This window comes from Schistocerca cancellata, chromosome 1 (assembly GCF_023864275.1).
Source record: "Schistocerca cancellata isolate TAMUIC-IGC-003103 chromosome 1, iqSchCanc2.1, whole genome shotgun sequence".
NCBI lineage: Eukaryota > Metazoa > Arthropoda > Insecta > Orthoptera > Acrididae > Schistocerca > Schistocerca cancellata.
Genome location: NC_064626.1, coordinates 206,428,022 through 206,443,284, shown reverse-complemented (window position 1 = coordinate 206,443,284; position 15,263 = coordinate 206,428,022). Strand labels below are relative to the sequence as shown.

Sequence of the window (15,263 nt, the reverse complement as noted above, 5' to 3'; positions counted from 1 at the left end):
GAGGGAAGTTATGGGAGTAATGTATCACATTGTAGGTGACATTACCTTTTTATTTTAATGACTAAAAATAGGTCTTTGTCTCTAGTGTGCAACGCTTACGACTGCCCCTGATCCTGATACCTTCATGTTTGGGTTTGTTGATGCTGTATGCATATGCTGTGCATGCACTTTAAAGTTTAGCTATTTTACTCTGTATGACAGAGTTGTAATGACATATTTGAACACTATTTTTCATTTTATCATTTTTCTTTCTTCATACAGGAGTACCTTAATGTACTTTTTTTGTCACATGAATGTATGGTTTGCATATATGCATCTTAATTTATTAGTTTTATGTAGTTTTTGTATTTCGTAAATATGCCTTACGCTGGTCATGCAAGCCACCTGGGACCTCTTGCTGCACTATATGCAGTGCTTGCATCTTGATCTGTAACAGTAAGATTTGTGTGCACGCCAAGCTGACACTGTGCTGTGTGTGGCTCATAAAACATTTCTTTTGTAAGTGTGGCCCTATTTCGAACTGCTATGGAACAGGCAACTGATGCACTCAAGGTAAAGTGATGGTGACTGAAATTTTTCCACCACCTTCTTGTACCTTCTTTATGATATATTGGTGGTTTTCTCGTCTTTTAGCTAGGTCCACTTTATATTTTATAGGTTTTTACAGTGGATCGATTACATATCCAGTTACTTTTGCATAAGTTTCTTTTAGTTTTAGTTCATTTTACCTGTGTAGTCATATAATATAGGACCATGCCCCTTCATCTACTTGTTTCTAATTGATTGGTTTATTGTTTTTACGGACAATCTGATGATGCTCTAAAAGAGTGAAACACAACAGTAACTTCACAATCAAGACTGTTTTGAATTCTTATATTTCTAGCTGGTGTGATGAATGGCAGCTAGCTCTAAATGTAGAAAAATGTACGTTAATGTGGATGAGTAGGAAAATCAAACCCATGATGTTGAGGTACAGCATTAGCAATGTCCTGCTTGATGCAGTCATGACAAATATCTGGGTATAGCATTGCAACATGATATGAAATGGAATGAGCATGTGAGGGTTGTGGTAGGGAAATGAATGGTCAACTTTGGTTTATTGGGAGTATTTTGGGAAAGTGTAGTTCACTTTTAAAGGAGACCGTGTATAGGATTAGTGCGACATATTCTCTAGTACTGCCCGGGTGTTTGGAATCTGCACCAGATCGGATTAAAGAAAAACAAAAGTAATTCAAAGGCTGGCTGCAAGATTTGTTACTGGTAAGTTGGAACAACACACAAGTATTACAGGGATACTTTATGAACTCAAACAGGAATCCCTGGAGGCAAGGTGATATTCTTTTTGAGAAACATCATTGAGGAAATTTAGAGAACCGGGATTTGAAACAGAACGATTCTACTGCTGCCAACATACATTTTGCATAAGGACCAAGGAGATACGCTACGAGAAGTTAGGACCCATACAGAGGCATATAGATTGTCATTTTTCCCTTTGTCTATTTGTGAGCTGAGCAGGGAAGGAGATGACTAAGTAGTGGTACAGGATACTCTCCACTACGCACTGTACGGTGGCTTGCAGAGTATGTATGTAGATGTAGATGAAGATGCAGGTATTAATTATTAATCATTACTGGCGGGGCAGTAGTGTAGAGATCACAGTGATAGAAATCAAAAGTGAACATTTAAATGTTATGAAGTTGGCAAGACCAACAAAACAACAACATATGTTTGGAGGAAGGAGTGAAGCAAGTGATATTATGTGAGTAGCTATGTATATTGGAAACTGTTAATAAATATTGTCTAGCAACGTTTTTTGAGCTCCAGTAAATATACCACATTACAGGAGTCATAATGGATCCCACATGTCTGTGTACTGGCGAAAATGACAAATTATTCCCCCCACTGAATAATGTTAAATACTGGTGCAAGTATGGCTTGCTTGTACGTGTTATACTAACTTCCGATTGTATTCTGAGGAAAATTGGTCCAAGAAATGATTAGTGAGACATATGCAACATGCCCCCCCCCCTTTAAAAAAAAAAAAAAAGTGGTATGTGCTAAAAATTTACGAGTGGTCCATTTGCAATTGTGACCCGAACCAGTCACTAACAGCTGACGAACTAACGAATTTCAAAAATAAAAAAAAGTAAAAACTATTAAAGGTTACATGTAGCTCTTGGTGTATAGCAAGATGTCTTAACTAAAAGTATTATTGATGATTAAGAAACAGATGAAGTGAATGAGCATTTATCATTGAATTTACAAATTATTGTTACTATGTACAGAAAAAAGAAGTGTTAGTACTTGCAGGGTAACCAACATCCAGATATAATTTGAACACTCAAATTTCAATGAAACTGTAAAAGTAACACCTGATTCCCAGCTAAAGTACTTCTCTACCTCAGTTGACAACTGTCCCAAGAATCAACAATGGTGCATCTAATGTCCATTTAAGCAGAGTAAATACTGGAAAACAACACTGGGGTGTAATGATGCTAGGAAAAGACAGATTTTGAATCTAGACCCAAATTAAACTGAACAAATTTAGTGCATCCTAATATCACTCTTACAGGAAGACCTAGAGAACATTGAACTACATCTGAAGATTAGTGAGTATATTAATGAGTCTGAATTGTCTGGCCAGTCACAATAAAAATTATTTATTTTGCAAGATTGATTAAAAAAAGTTAACAGATGGTTTATATCCATTTAACCAGTAATATCTTCAAAAGTTGACAGTATTTTACACTATTTTTGCAACAAGTATATGATAACTGTCTTCTAAACCCTCCCCATGTCTCCATTATTGATGGAAACATAAATGCTAGCACGGTAAGCATTAGTGTACACAGGATTACTATTATTTCATTATACATGTGGGTTTGTCTGCTTTGTGTATCTGTTTGTCAAATCAACGAGCTTCAGGTAATCCTTTTCATGTTCTTAATGCTTTCTGTGTACTCCGAGATGTGTCTAGTTTGTCTGGTGTCTGGCAATCTCTCAATATGCCCATATTTCAATTGATTTTTCTTCGTATTATGTACTATGTTAGATATCTGTTCTGTCTCTTGTCTGTTCCACACACTGTAAACTACCTCTGTCTTATTAGGCCTTAGGATGTTTCTGATTATTCTTCTATCCAATTTCTTGATTTTTTTTCTCATGCACCTGCCTGATCCATGACCAACGTTTCTGGACTGATGAAAGTCTTGTAATGTCTCACTTTTACATTACCTAACTGGAATTGTTTATTGTGAATGTTTCCAGTCTTCCAGAATGTTCTAGTCATTGAATTCTCTGTTGTGGGTTCCTGTCTCTATCCCACTTGCCTGTATCATCCCCCAAGATACTTTAATTTGCAATTTATGAACTCTCTTGACACCACCATTGTTTGATTTTTATTATTATAGTAATATTTACAGAAAATGAAATGAAAGCTGTTACATACAAATGTAGGAAGGGGAGAGGGGAATGGAAGGGGCCAACACAAAACTGACCTACAAGTTTATTCAACACCATCAATCTATTCTTTATTTCTCTTAACTCCTTGAAAACACATCCTTCCCAGATTTACATTGCATATTTGTAAAGCTGTACATGCAGTGTTTCTGATTCTGTTATGATTGTTTTTGTAAAAAATCCAAGTAGTACCACAAAACCAGCCACTGTTTTTGAGGTCTTGGAAATGACTGTAAAGAAATAAAATTATGTCCTGAATACAATGAATAAAAATGTTTATTTCTACCATACATAAATTTCATATACAATGAATCTCAAATCAACTTGGAGACTCAGAGATAATGAAATATAACATTTTATAAAAATAAAGTTACAATATTTTGCACTTTTTGTAGGTATGAAATCACTTGCCAGTGAGTGAGAAAGAATCTTAACATTCAGTGAAAAATAAAACTGTACAGCTATGTTTCCTGTGCGCTTAAAATTAGAATTTCTCCCAATGCAGTCCATGTATGTATAAACATACTTGTCCTCTGCCCTCTCTCTTAGTTTCTTAGAACAAGCTCAAATCATTTGCCTTCTATTATTATTCACCTCTTAATCTTTTAGAGCATAATTTTGCATTTATTTATGCAACACATCCTATATATAAGGAATACATATTTGCAATTAGAGGTGGTGTTGCAGACTACAGATAAATCCATCTGCATCAAAGAACAACGAAATGCTAGAACTAAGAGTAATGTACAACCTTAAACTGACTACTAATTAAAACGTCTAAAGCTAAAAATGATGCTATTTAACTGAAGAAATCTCCTTCATACACATAAGCGAAGTCTTTAATATCTAATTCAAACTTAAACTTTTTTAGTTGTGAAGGTATTAACAGTAATACAGTATACATGAAATTGCTAACATGTTTCTCAATATCTGGCATATTTTTAATACTTCATCACTTAATAAGAACACCATAAAAATAATCAAACAATCAAAAGTAGTTAATTAGCAAATACAGTAGAGTCCTGTTATTCCGAACTAATTGGGACCAGACCTTGTTTGGATTAGCCGGAATTATGGTGACGAGATTCTAGAATGAAGTATACCAAGCAGATAAGTAGGTACACCACGTTAACAAATGGGAGCAAGTGTGGGAACAATGGCTCACTCTCACTCCCTGCCCTTGTTGCTGTGCACCATTGAGACTTTTGTAGTGTCTGAGGTCAGTGCAGTGGCTTGCAAAACACTCTATTATGTTAGTTATCGATCGCTGGCATGCGTAACAGTTGTATTGTATTTGTTCAGGTGTAGTGGTGTACGTATTTTTGTCATGAGTAAACGGAAACATACATTAACTCTCAAAGAAAAACTGAATGCTTTGAAGCAGAGAGACAATGTATCTAAACTGACAAAGGAACTGGGTGTTGGTAAAGCAACCATTTGTGATCAGAAGAACTGAGTGAAGCTTGAATGGTTCTGTGCAACGTCTTTGGGAAAAACACTCTAAATTTGGCAGACTTTGAAACAGTCCCAGTATGATAAAGTGGATGAAGCTCTTTTCCTTTGGTTTACGCAGGAAAGAGAAAGGGGAACTCCTTTGAGTGGAGCACTGGTTCAGGAGAAGGCTGTTTACCTGAACAAGTTAATGAATGGTGATGAGTCTTTTGGTGCAAGTACGGGTTGGTTGGACAGATTAAAAAAAATGTCATGGAATCCGTCAGCTAACAATTAATGGAGAGAAGCTTTCTTCTGACCGTGATGCAGCGAAGGAATACTTGGGTAAGTTTGAAAAAATGATGAGAGGGGGAAAGTATTCTCCCCAACAAATTTATAACACTGACAAGACTGGCCTTCATTTTAGGGCATTGCCAACAAAAAGCCTGCCATCAAAAGCAGAAGACCATGCTTCTGGTTTTAAAATGTGCAAAGATCGTGTAACTTCATCAGCATGCAGCAGTGCTGCTGGTAATCAGAGGCTGCCTTTAATGCTGATTGGCAAATTTGCTAGGCCCAGAGCTTTTAAAAACTGCAACATGAAGTCCCTGCCCGTATATTATCACAACCAGAAAAAAACATGGATGGATGGCAAGCTGTTCAAAGAATGGTTTCAAGGCCAGTTTGTTCCCTCTGTTCGACAGTTTTCTAAGGAAAATAATTTGTCTCCCTGTGCAATCCTTTTGATTGATAACGTGCTATCTCACCCCAGCACTTAGGAATTATGTGATGGAGAAATTGTGGTGAAGCTTTTGCCCCCGAATGTTGGACCAGGGCGTACTGCATACATTAAAACTTGATAGCATTCCTTTAGTGAACCTGTGAAGGATGTTGACAAACTGCCTATTTGCTTCTGTCTCAGGTTCTTCAGCCAATATTCATCTGATGATTTTACTGATATTTCACCAGCACGAGTGGCTGGCATTATCAAAGCTTCACCCTCCACTGCCAGTGGTGAAATGGAGCCGAGCTATATGTACCTGGCGTGCCAACATCCAAGGGCTTCTCTGAGATCATTTCCTGCAGTTCACCTCTTGCTACCTGCGACGGTCATTCACCACCGGCAATGGAGAGTGAAGCTTTGACAATACCAGCCACTCGTGCTGGCGAAATGTCAGTAAAATCATCAGACGAGCGTTGGCCGAAGAATCCAAGACAGAAGCAAATAGGCAGTTTCTCAACAAGTGGCCACGAAAGCCTCAACAATTTTGTATTACACCTCTATGGGGAGGAGATTTGCAGATTGTACCGACACCTTGACCAACGACAGAAGAAGAAAGAGTGATTGATGTCCTCTCTTACCCTCCTTTCGCGGTGCAGAGATGAAGATGCTACACCGAAGTTCTTGAAATGTAAGCACATATTCACCACTGCCCAAGCACATCGTATCTACGACAGAATGGAACAAGCTTTCCTTTATGAGCGAACTCATGAAACACGGAGAGACTTGTCAAGAACGGATCAGGAATGTTTGGACATATTCTATCACCTAAGTAGCAGAAGGCATCAAAACGACTGGGAAAAGATCGACAGCATCACTCACAGGAGCATGCAGAACAAACACTAACGCTGTACTGAGCGACAGAAGAAAAAGTTTGAAAGGTGCCGGAAGCAGACTGACAAGGCGATTCCCGACATGTCACATACAGTGGTCAACCTCACTGAACGACAACTGACCGAAGAGGAAGTGCCTGTTCTTCAAAAATGAGGGAATTTCGCTATCATCCCGAGAACTATACCTATGGAGGACATCACTGCTAACACCGAATCGGCCATTCGGACCCTTCCTTATGAAAGGACAGAGGAAATACACACTGAAACAGCCAGGATACAGCGCCGAGCTAAACCATCAGCTTGTAATCTGAAGAAAGAAGAGGTACAAGCTATTAAGAATCTTAACGATGACAAGAGTATATTGGTACTGCCTGCCGATAAGGGGAATGCGACCATCGTAATGAAGAACAGAGATTATGAGCAAAAGATCCGACGACGTACCAAAAACTAAGCGCAGATCCGACACAGCGTATCACACGGAATACGAATTGGTTAATCAAGGCTTCTTCTCTGCCAGCGGACATACAGGGAATCCCGTGCAACACAGAAGCCTCCAGCCACACGTAGGGAAGACCAACACATAAATAAAGGACTTAGGACATTTCACCGAGAAGCTGAAGGAACTAAAACTTACACCAAACGACATCCTCGTCAGCTTTGATATTGTTTCTCTGTTTGCGAAAGTGCCACTCAGTGACGCTCTGGAGCACATCGATTCCATTTTCCCCACAAGACATCACTAAGCTCTTCCATGCATGTCTCACCACAAGCTATTTCACGTGGAATGGCAATTTCTACAACAGCTGGAAGGTGTTGCCATGGGTAGTCCCCTTAGTCCAATGGTGGCCAACTTCTTCATGGAGCATTTCAAAGCACAGGCACTGGAATTGGCGACTTGTAAACCTAAGGTGTGGTACAGATATGTTGATGATACTTTCGTTGTGTGGAGCCACGTTGAAGAGCAGCTCGGTGACTTCCTAAGATACTTGAACAGCCTCCACACCAACATAAAATTTACCATGGAAGTAGAAAAGGACAAAAAACTACCATTTCTAGATGTGCTAGTCACAAGGGATGGCGAAAACTTGGGACATAGCGTGTACCGAAAACCGACACACGTGGACCGATACCTGCACAAACTATCAAACCACCACCCAAGCCAGAAAAGAGGTACGATTCACATGTTCGTAATGCGAGCAGGACGGATATGTGAGCCGCAGCGCCTCAGACGCAAAATGCAATATCTGGAAAGTGTTCTGAGGAGCAATAGGTACTTGACAAAGTTAGAAACCAGGAAAGGAAATGTCGGGTACGGCCATTCTGCCATACATTCCCAGAGTGACTGACAGAATCGGCCGTATATTGCACAAACACGGCGTAAGGACAATATTCAAACCGACAAGGAAGATCAAAGAATGTCTTAGATTGGCAAAGGATAAAAGGGGCCCCACTTGCAATGTCGGGAATATACTGCTTACCATGCACATGCGGAAAAGTTTATGTCGGAATGACTGGACGATCAATCAACACCAGGATCAAATAACATAAGTGACATTGCAGGTTTGGGCAGGTGGAGAAATTGGGCGTGGCAGAGCACGCACTGAGTGAGACCGACATGTAATAAATTTCACTGACACAGAAGTTCTGGCTGTAGAGAAGCACTATCACACGCGCTTGTTCAGAGAAGCTGTAGAAATACAAAAACAAATGAACAGCTTCAGTGAGAAAGAGGAAAGCCTTAAGGTAAACGGATCCTGGCTTCCTGTACTGCAGCGAATGACCGTCGCAAGTAGCAAGAGGAGAATTGCACCGGAAATGACCTCGGAGAAGCCCTCAGACGTTGACGTGCCAGGTACATATAGTCTGCAGCTGTGTGCTTGGCTCCAGTTAACCACCGGCAATGGAGGGTGAAGCTTTGACAATGCCAGCCACTCGTGCTCACAAAACATCAGTAAAATCATCAGACGAACGTCGGACGAAGAACCCGAGACAGAAGCAAATAGGCAGTATGTCAACAAGTGGCCACGAAAGCCTCAACAATTTTGTGAAGGGTGTTGTTTATTGGGCCGCTGAGGTATGACAGAATATTTCAGAAAATACTCTGAGAAAATCATGGAGAAAACTGAGGACATCTCTTGAATTTCAGGACAACCTAGTCGAAAATGAAGAGGAAACTCTACTACAAATGATGCAATCCCTGATGCGAAGAAGATAGTGAAGGAGAATTAGATGCGTAGAAGGCAGCAGATGGGGCATGTGTGGAGAACCTTACTGACTCTGATTTAGTTGATGCTGTGACGGAAGTGACAATGAGCCTGAAAGCGACAAAGGAAAGCTGTTGCCACACACTGACGCAGCAGAAGCCCTTGACCTCGCGCCACGTTATTTGGAGCAACAGCCCACTGCTACACCTGCTGATATGATGTTTATGAGACTATGGCGCAACTACACGTCATATAACAGACTGTCTCCATTACGCCAAAAAACCAATGAGTTTTTGTCATCTAAAAAGTAGGGATAAAATGTCCGCTGTATTTTAGCAAGTTTGATAGCTTTTATTTCATTGTTGTGCATTGTTTAAACCTACTGTTTTCTTGCCAATTTCTCTAATACATTTACTGTACTGTGTAAATTAAAATTGTGTGGATGTACAGCAGTTTATGGCACAGATTTCCGTACTTACCACGAAAGTACTTGGGCTCGAACAAACAGATCTGTATGACATTTCGTTACAGGACCATTATGTACCTCTGAATGAGCTGGTGGGTGTCGTTTTTCTGCAAAACTCTGCAGTCATGCTCTAGATATCACTGTAGATGTAATTGTAGACGCCATACGCAATGTAGCAATCTTAACTATTAATGTAAATGCAGAATGTCAATAAAATGCTCCGAGCAATACGAATGACTGCAAAACGCACAGTGAAGAAATGCAAGTTGATCGCATGGCATATTTGAACATTCTATAATATCAGTGTTGAACGCCACGTCAATGACACTTTTGAAGTTGTTCACTGGTTCACCAATATCGTAGTCAGCATTCTGCCACGCGTAATGAAGCATTGGTCTGTATACTCTCGCAGATAACTGATTGTAAATGACAGAATGCATATTCGTGATAAAGAATTTGTCGTGCAATTTCGGCTGTATATTACTGGAATGTAGTTTAATGAAGTCTGTTATTTTCTTGGCATATATTTTATATTGCCTGAAGAAATACACATCCAGAGGTTGTGCATATTTTGTAGTTTTAGGCGGAATGATTTTTAAATCTACATGTTTTCCACCATATGCTTCCAGTAGTACTCATTCATCCTTACGTCCAGACCAGGAGTTACAAAGTACTAATGACTTTCTCAACAAATGTTGATTCAAAACTGACAGAAAAAACGTCTTCAGATGTTGTTTCGTCATCTTCCCACTCACACTTGCATCGACGACGACATTTGGAGGGCACCGCATTTCTATTTCCCTTGACACGTGGGGTCCAAACTTTCCACTGGATTCTTGGAAGCAAATATAGTGTGTCTGCCAACCGTCCATCCATTGATATAGCAACATCGATTGTGTAACTATGTGTTGCACAGTTCCATACAGAACTAATATCGATGTTTTCTCTTGTGATATGCTCAGTGACATCAGCAACAAACTTTTGAGCTCTTTCAATCAGCTCTTCTTCGTCATCCTATCTTTTCGTGCTTGGAGCAGAGTGATACGGCGTGATGTTATCCTAAATCCCTTTTTCAAATCAGTAATAAATCCTAGTGAAGCTGTAAAGTTTGTACACTCGAGATTTCTGGCTACGTTCAATGCCCAATGTTGCAAATGCCAATAATGAATGGCGGAACCGCATTCTTGCGCTTCATTGAATTTCGCCATTACATGCTCCTTGATGGTCTTCAACAGCAGTGTACGATTTCCTTTGAAAACTATTTCCTTCTCTTTTAATATTGCTTTTAGACTTAAGTTTAGGGTATCTTTCCAGAAACTTGTCGTATGTGTCAAAACCTCTAACGTAATAACCATCATACATGTTCTCCAGTGTGTTGTCATCAAACGCCGTGATGATACTTGCAACTTTAACCTCCTTCTTGGGAGACGGTTGGTATTCACTGTCACTGCTTCCGTCGCCTCTTCCCGCACTTGCCGTAGCACTACCGTTTGCAATGAGTTGTTCGTCATCATCATCCCTATCATCATCATTATGTGTTAGTGTTACAACAGTATCTGTTTCTAACTTATGCTCATATTTCTGCACTATAACAGACACCAGAAAACATGCGAATGATTCGTCTTCTACACCAATACCATCTTCACGAAGAAGGATTCTTCGTAACTTCATCTCAACCAATCGCAATACATTAGCAGGATTGATTACCAATCGCCAAGCCATCTGATGCTTCAATACACAAATAATGTCACAAAACGCAACTTCAGAGGCACACTGCACCGTCCCTACTGGTCCCGACTGGCGTACCGGCGGGTCAGTGTGCAATGCGGCATGGCATACGCATAGGCCTCTAACAGACGACTGCAGAGTTTTGCAGATGCGGCAGTATCACTAGTACAATAAGAGACCTCTACATTATTTCTCACACGATTTTGGTGTATTTGTGTTTGTTCAAGCCCAAGTACTTTCCTGGTTAGACTAACATTTTTCAGGTTTGGATTAACTGAACATTTGGATTACTGCAGTTCAGATTAGTGGGGCACTGCTGTACCAACATATTTAGACAGAGGTAATTACGATATAGTTGTAGAAAATATTAGGTTATTAGATTGTATTAGACAAGTTGTATAGGCTAAAATACTGCCAGAGAAACTGCCTTTAAAATTATATTTACTAACACTTTACTTGAAATTAAAATATGATTTTAGTGTAAGTAAATATGGGCTAGTATGTATGCACCAAAACACGTGCTAACGCCCAGTTTTGTAAGGTGAAAAATTTCCTACTTAGGCGAAGCATTTTACTGCCAGGGTAAACTTCCTGGCTTCATTTCGGACAACCCATTGCAGAAACAGACAATATTAGATATGACAAATTGTTTTATAGTCCCCTTCTTCTTATTGCACTCAGTTTATTCATGATTAAACAGACTACACATACTGCCTTGGGAGAAAAAAAGTGACTATACTGTAAAGAAAATGTTCTTTTCCATTTTTCAACCACAGCTCTCGCAAATTGTATCATCTACAGGACTACTGCACAGTTCACACTTAAGAGCTTGGCAGAAAGTTCATAAAATCAGTTTTAGACTATTTCTCTAATATTTGCTCTTGAATAGTGTGTCGGAAAAACGAACATTTAAAGCTTTCTGTGCCTCTGATTTGTGTTATTTGATTATGATGATCATTTCACCCTATGTAAATGGGACAGAAAGTTGCTGACTGCAACAATATTATGAAATATTAATATCATATATGATGTAATATTATAATGGATGACAATGGAGTAAACAAAGTACTATATGGAATGGTCAAAAGTAAGAAGTGGTTTGAGAGAAAATGCAACAAAGACAGACAGAAATGGGAATGAGCTTAATAGCAAAGACACTGAAGATAGTGCAGAAGGGTGCCTCGAGCATTTGTTAAATCCAAATGGAAATGGCACTGGATAAGATGAAAGGAGGAAAGGCATCAGGTATGGATGAAGTCTGCGTCAAAATGGTGAAGGCAGCAGGGGAGGTTGAGAAACAGTGGCTGTTTCATGTGATGAGGGATGTGTGGAGTAAAAAGAAGACTCCACAAGATTGGAAGAGGGCACTAATTGTCCCTATATTCAAGAAAGGGAATAAGAAGGACTGTAGGAACTACAGAGGAGTCACACTGATACTACACTGTGTCACACCATATGAAAAGATCATGGAGTCCAGAATCTGAACAAGGGTCAAGACCAAATTTAAATAGGATTGACATGGCTTCAGACCTGAATCAACTGTTGACCTTATATTTGCAATGAAGCAGCTCCACGAGCATCACTACGAATTTGGGGAAGAGCTTGTGGTGGCACTTCTCAATATAGAAAGGGCCTAAGCAGATGTATGTAGAAGAAATGTCTGGGAAGCACTAAAAAAGAAGGGAGTGGAAAGAGAAAGAACAAGCAGAGTGGAGGAGATGTAATGTGGAAGGTTGAGTTGTGAGAAAATGGGAAATGAAAGGACGGATTGGTTCCAGCAAACAAGTGGTATGAAACAGGGCAGTCCAGAGTCACCTGTCCTCTTCAGTTTGGTCTTAGTTATTATCTCATCCAAGATGGCACAAAAAATTGGAGGAGGCAAGATGGAAGCAAACGTGTTCATAGATGACCTGGGAAACAGGGAGGAGGAGATTCACAAACAGCTGGATGCTTGGGAAGGAGACAGCATGGGATGAAATTTAATGTAAACAGGTGTGAGATCTTGGTTACAACTAGAAAGAAAGCTAGACTAACTAGTAGAATGAAGATTGGAGATTAACAACTGAAGACGGTGGAGGGTGCCGAGTACTTGGGAAGTACGATGGAGGAAAATGGAAGAAATGAGAAAGAGAACAGTGAATGTGGCAGAAAGGCAGAAATATTTCTATGAAGTGTTAGGTGCCTGTTTTACAATGAAAATGTTCCACAAAAAAGCAAAGAATTGTTATTCAAAATTTACTATGTCCCAGTATTGTTGACCTATGCGTCTGAAACAAGGGTAATCAAGAAAAAATATGTAAGCAGATTACATGAATTTCCTCAGAAGTAGGATAAAAGTAACAAAGAGAGAGAAAGAGGATGAGGAGTGATAGGGTAAGGGAAAGAGGAAGCTTTACAGAGCAGGATACAAACATCAAGGCTAAGATGGAATGGCCACTTAATGAGAATGTAAAACAAGAGGATTCCCAAGAAGATACACAAAATGGAGATGTTAAGGAAATTTTTATTGAAATAAAGAGGCTAGGACTGGCTCAGAGTGAACACAAAGTTGGTGGGAAGATAGGGCTAGGTGATGAGGCTTATGTTCCATACAACTCCAGCCTGGGTCTGGAAACAGTAGTTGATTAAGGTGGTGGTGGTGGTGGTGGTGATAACATAATATTGTTCTTATCCCATCCTGGAATTTCCATTGTTCAAAGTTGGTAATTGAAATTTCATGAAAAGGTCTTCTATAACGAAAAACATTTCTGTTTTACACTGAGGTGACAAAAGTCATCGGACACCACCTAACATCATGTCGGACCTCCTTTTGCCTGACCAAGTGCAGCACCCTGGCATGGCATGCAGTCAACAAGTCACTGGTAGTCCCCTGCAGAAATATTGAGCCGTGCCACCTCTGTAACCATCCTTAATTGTTAAAGTGTTGCCAGTGCAGCATTTTGTGCACATACTGATCTTTTAATTATGTCCCGTAAATGTTCAACGAGATTCATGTCGGCTGATGTGAGTGGCCAAATCATTGCTGTACGACCAAAGCCAGCACAGCTTGGAGCTGTGAGTGAAGGATCAGCTCAGCTCACATCTGAACACAGCCCTTTTTCATGCTAAAGATGACTATCTTCCCTACACAAACACACAAGAAATTTTTGATTAAACTACAAAAGCACACAGATGAAGCCAAGTCAGTAACTCAAGTCTGCTCAGAAGCTCATAATATAATGAACAAACAATGTATTCTCCTGGTGCTCTCCAGATCTGGCACCTGATGACAACTTGCTAAGAAGTTTAAAGCATTAGTCTGATCAAAGGCTGAAAAATAAATAAAAGGATTTCATTATTCTACATTACAGAGTGTAAGGACACACATTGCAAGATCATCTGAGTGTACTGACAACAATCTTAAGGGCCGAGAGCAGAATAGGTTGATTTGGAAAAACAGAAGTTCTTGTTTAACCTCATTGATGAATAATGGACACTGTATTTGGCTAGAGAAACACACCTGTGTACTGACCAAAAGTGCAGAAATATTTTCAGTATTATTAATACGCCTGTTGAGTGCTCAACTTTATGGTGTACGGTACATTTTCTCCTAACATTACATGTATACCACCCAGGACTTTTGAGTAGCATTTCAGGATCACTGAAACTCGTTATTTTATGAGTTCCTAGTCACTACTCATTCAGTAAAAACTGATCATCATCATCTTTTGACTTCCAAAAGATTCACCAGGTGACACCCTGTTTAATTTTTCCTTCAGAAAACAAGAAAGTATTTTGTGTTGTTTCTAAATATACAATGAAAATCAATTATGGATGTATAACCCAAATGTTTTAATTCAAAATAACATGATAAATAAAACAAAGATTACCTGAGTAAGAGTGTAACTGTGAGAGATATACGTAGATTGTAACAAACGAACTTGTTATTCCATTTCCATTGCCATCCCATATTAACTCTGCGACTGTAAGAAAGTTTCCAAAATTTGACAGAACAAATGCCTTCCAAAAGATCAAAAGTGTAAAATTGTCTTGATATTTTTTTGGAAACACAATCCAATACAGCTTTGTTACTGCTAACACTGTAGCAAGAAGCAGCATGTGACCTGCAAAGCAAGTACAACATTACGAGAAGTCAGTCCTTCTCTCTCTCTCTGTCTAATTAGTAAAAAAGATATCCTCTTAACACATTACAACACTAGTGTTACATTGTGAGCCCTCTTATATGAAAATTGGCAATCCCTCCACACCAGTTCTTTAAGGATACAGTTCTTGTGTGTAAAACAGCTTAAAGCATCTGGTTTCTTTACCAACGAGTAAATGTGCTTAACTTCACATGTCAAGCATGTGAAACCTTTGTGACT

At 39.4% G+C, this 15,263-nt stretch overlaps 1 protein-coding gene across 5 annotated transcripts in view; it reads right to left on the bottom strand.

Annotated features, from left to right (window-relative positions):
- Window positions 1-3,504: 3,504 nt before the first annotated feature.
- Window positions 3,505-15,263, bottom strand: part of LOC126168825 (protein ARV1) — a 45,628-nt gene continuing 33,869 nt past the window's right edge. For all 5 annotated transcript variants that reach the window (XM_049920594.1, XM_049920592.1, XM_049920593.1 and 2 more), the window contains exons 5-6: window positions 14,772-15,005; window positions 3,505-3,689 (exon numbers count right to left, since the gene is read on the bottom strand). In XM_049920594.1, the coding sequence (XP_049776551.1) occupies window positions 3,571-3,689; window positions 14,772-15,005 (353 nt within the window). In that variant the 3' untranslated portion in view covers window positions 3,505-3,570. The remainder of the gene's footprint in view (window positions 3,690-14,771; window positions 15,006-15,263) is intronic.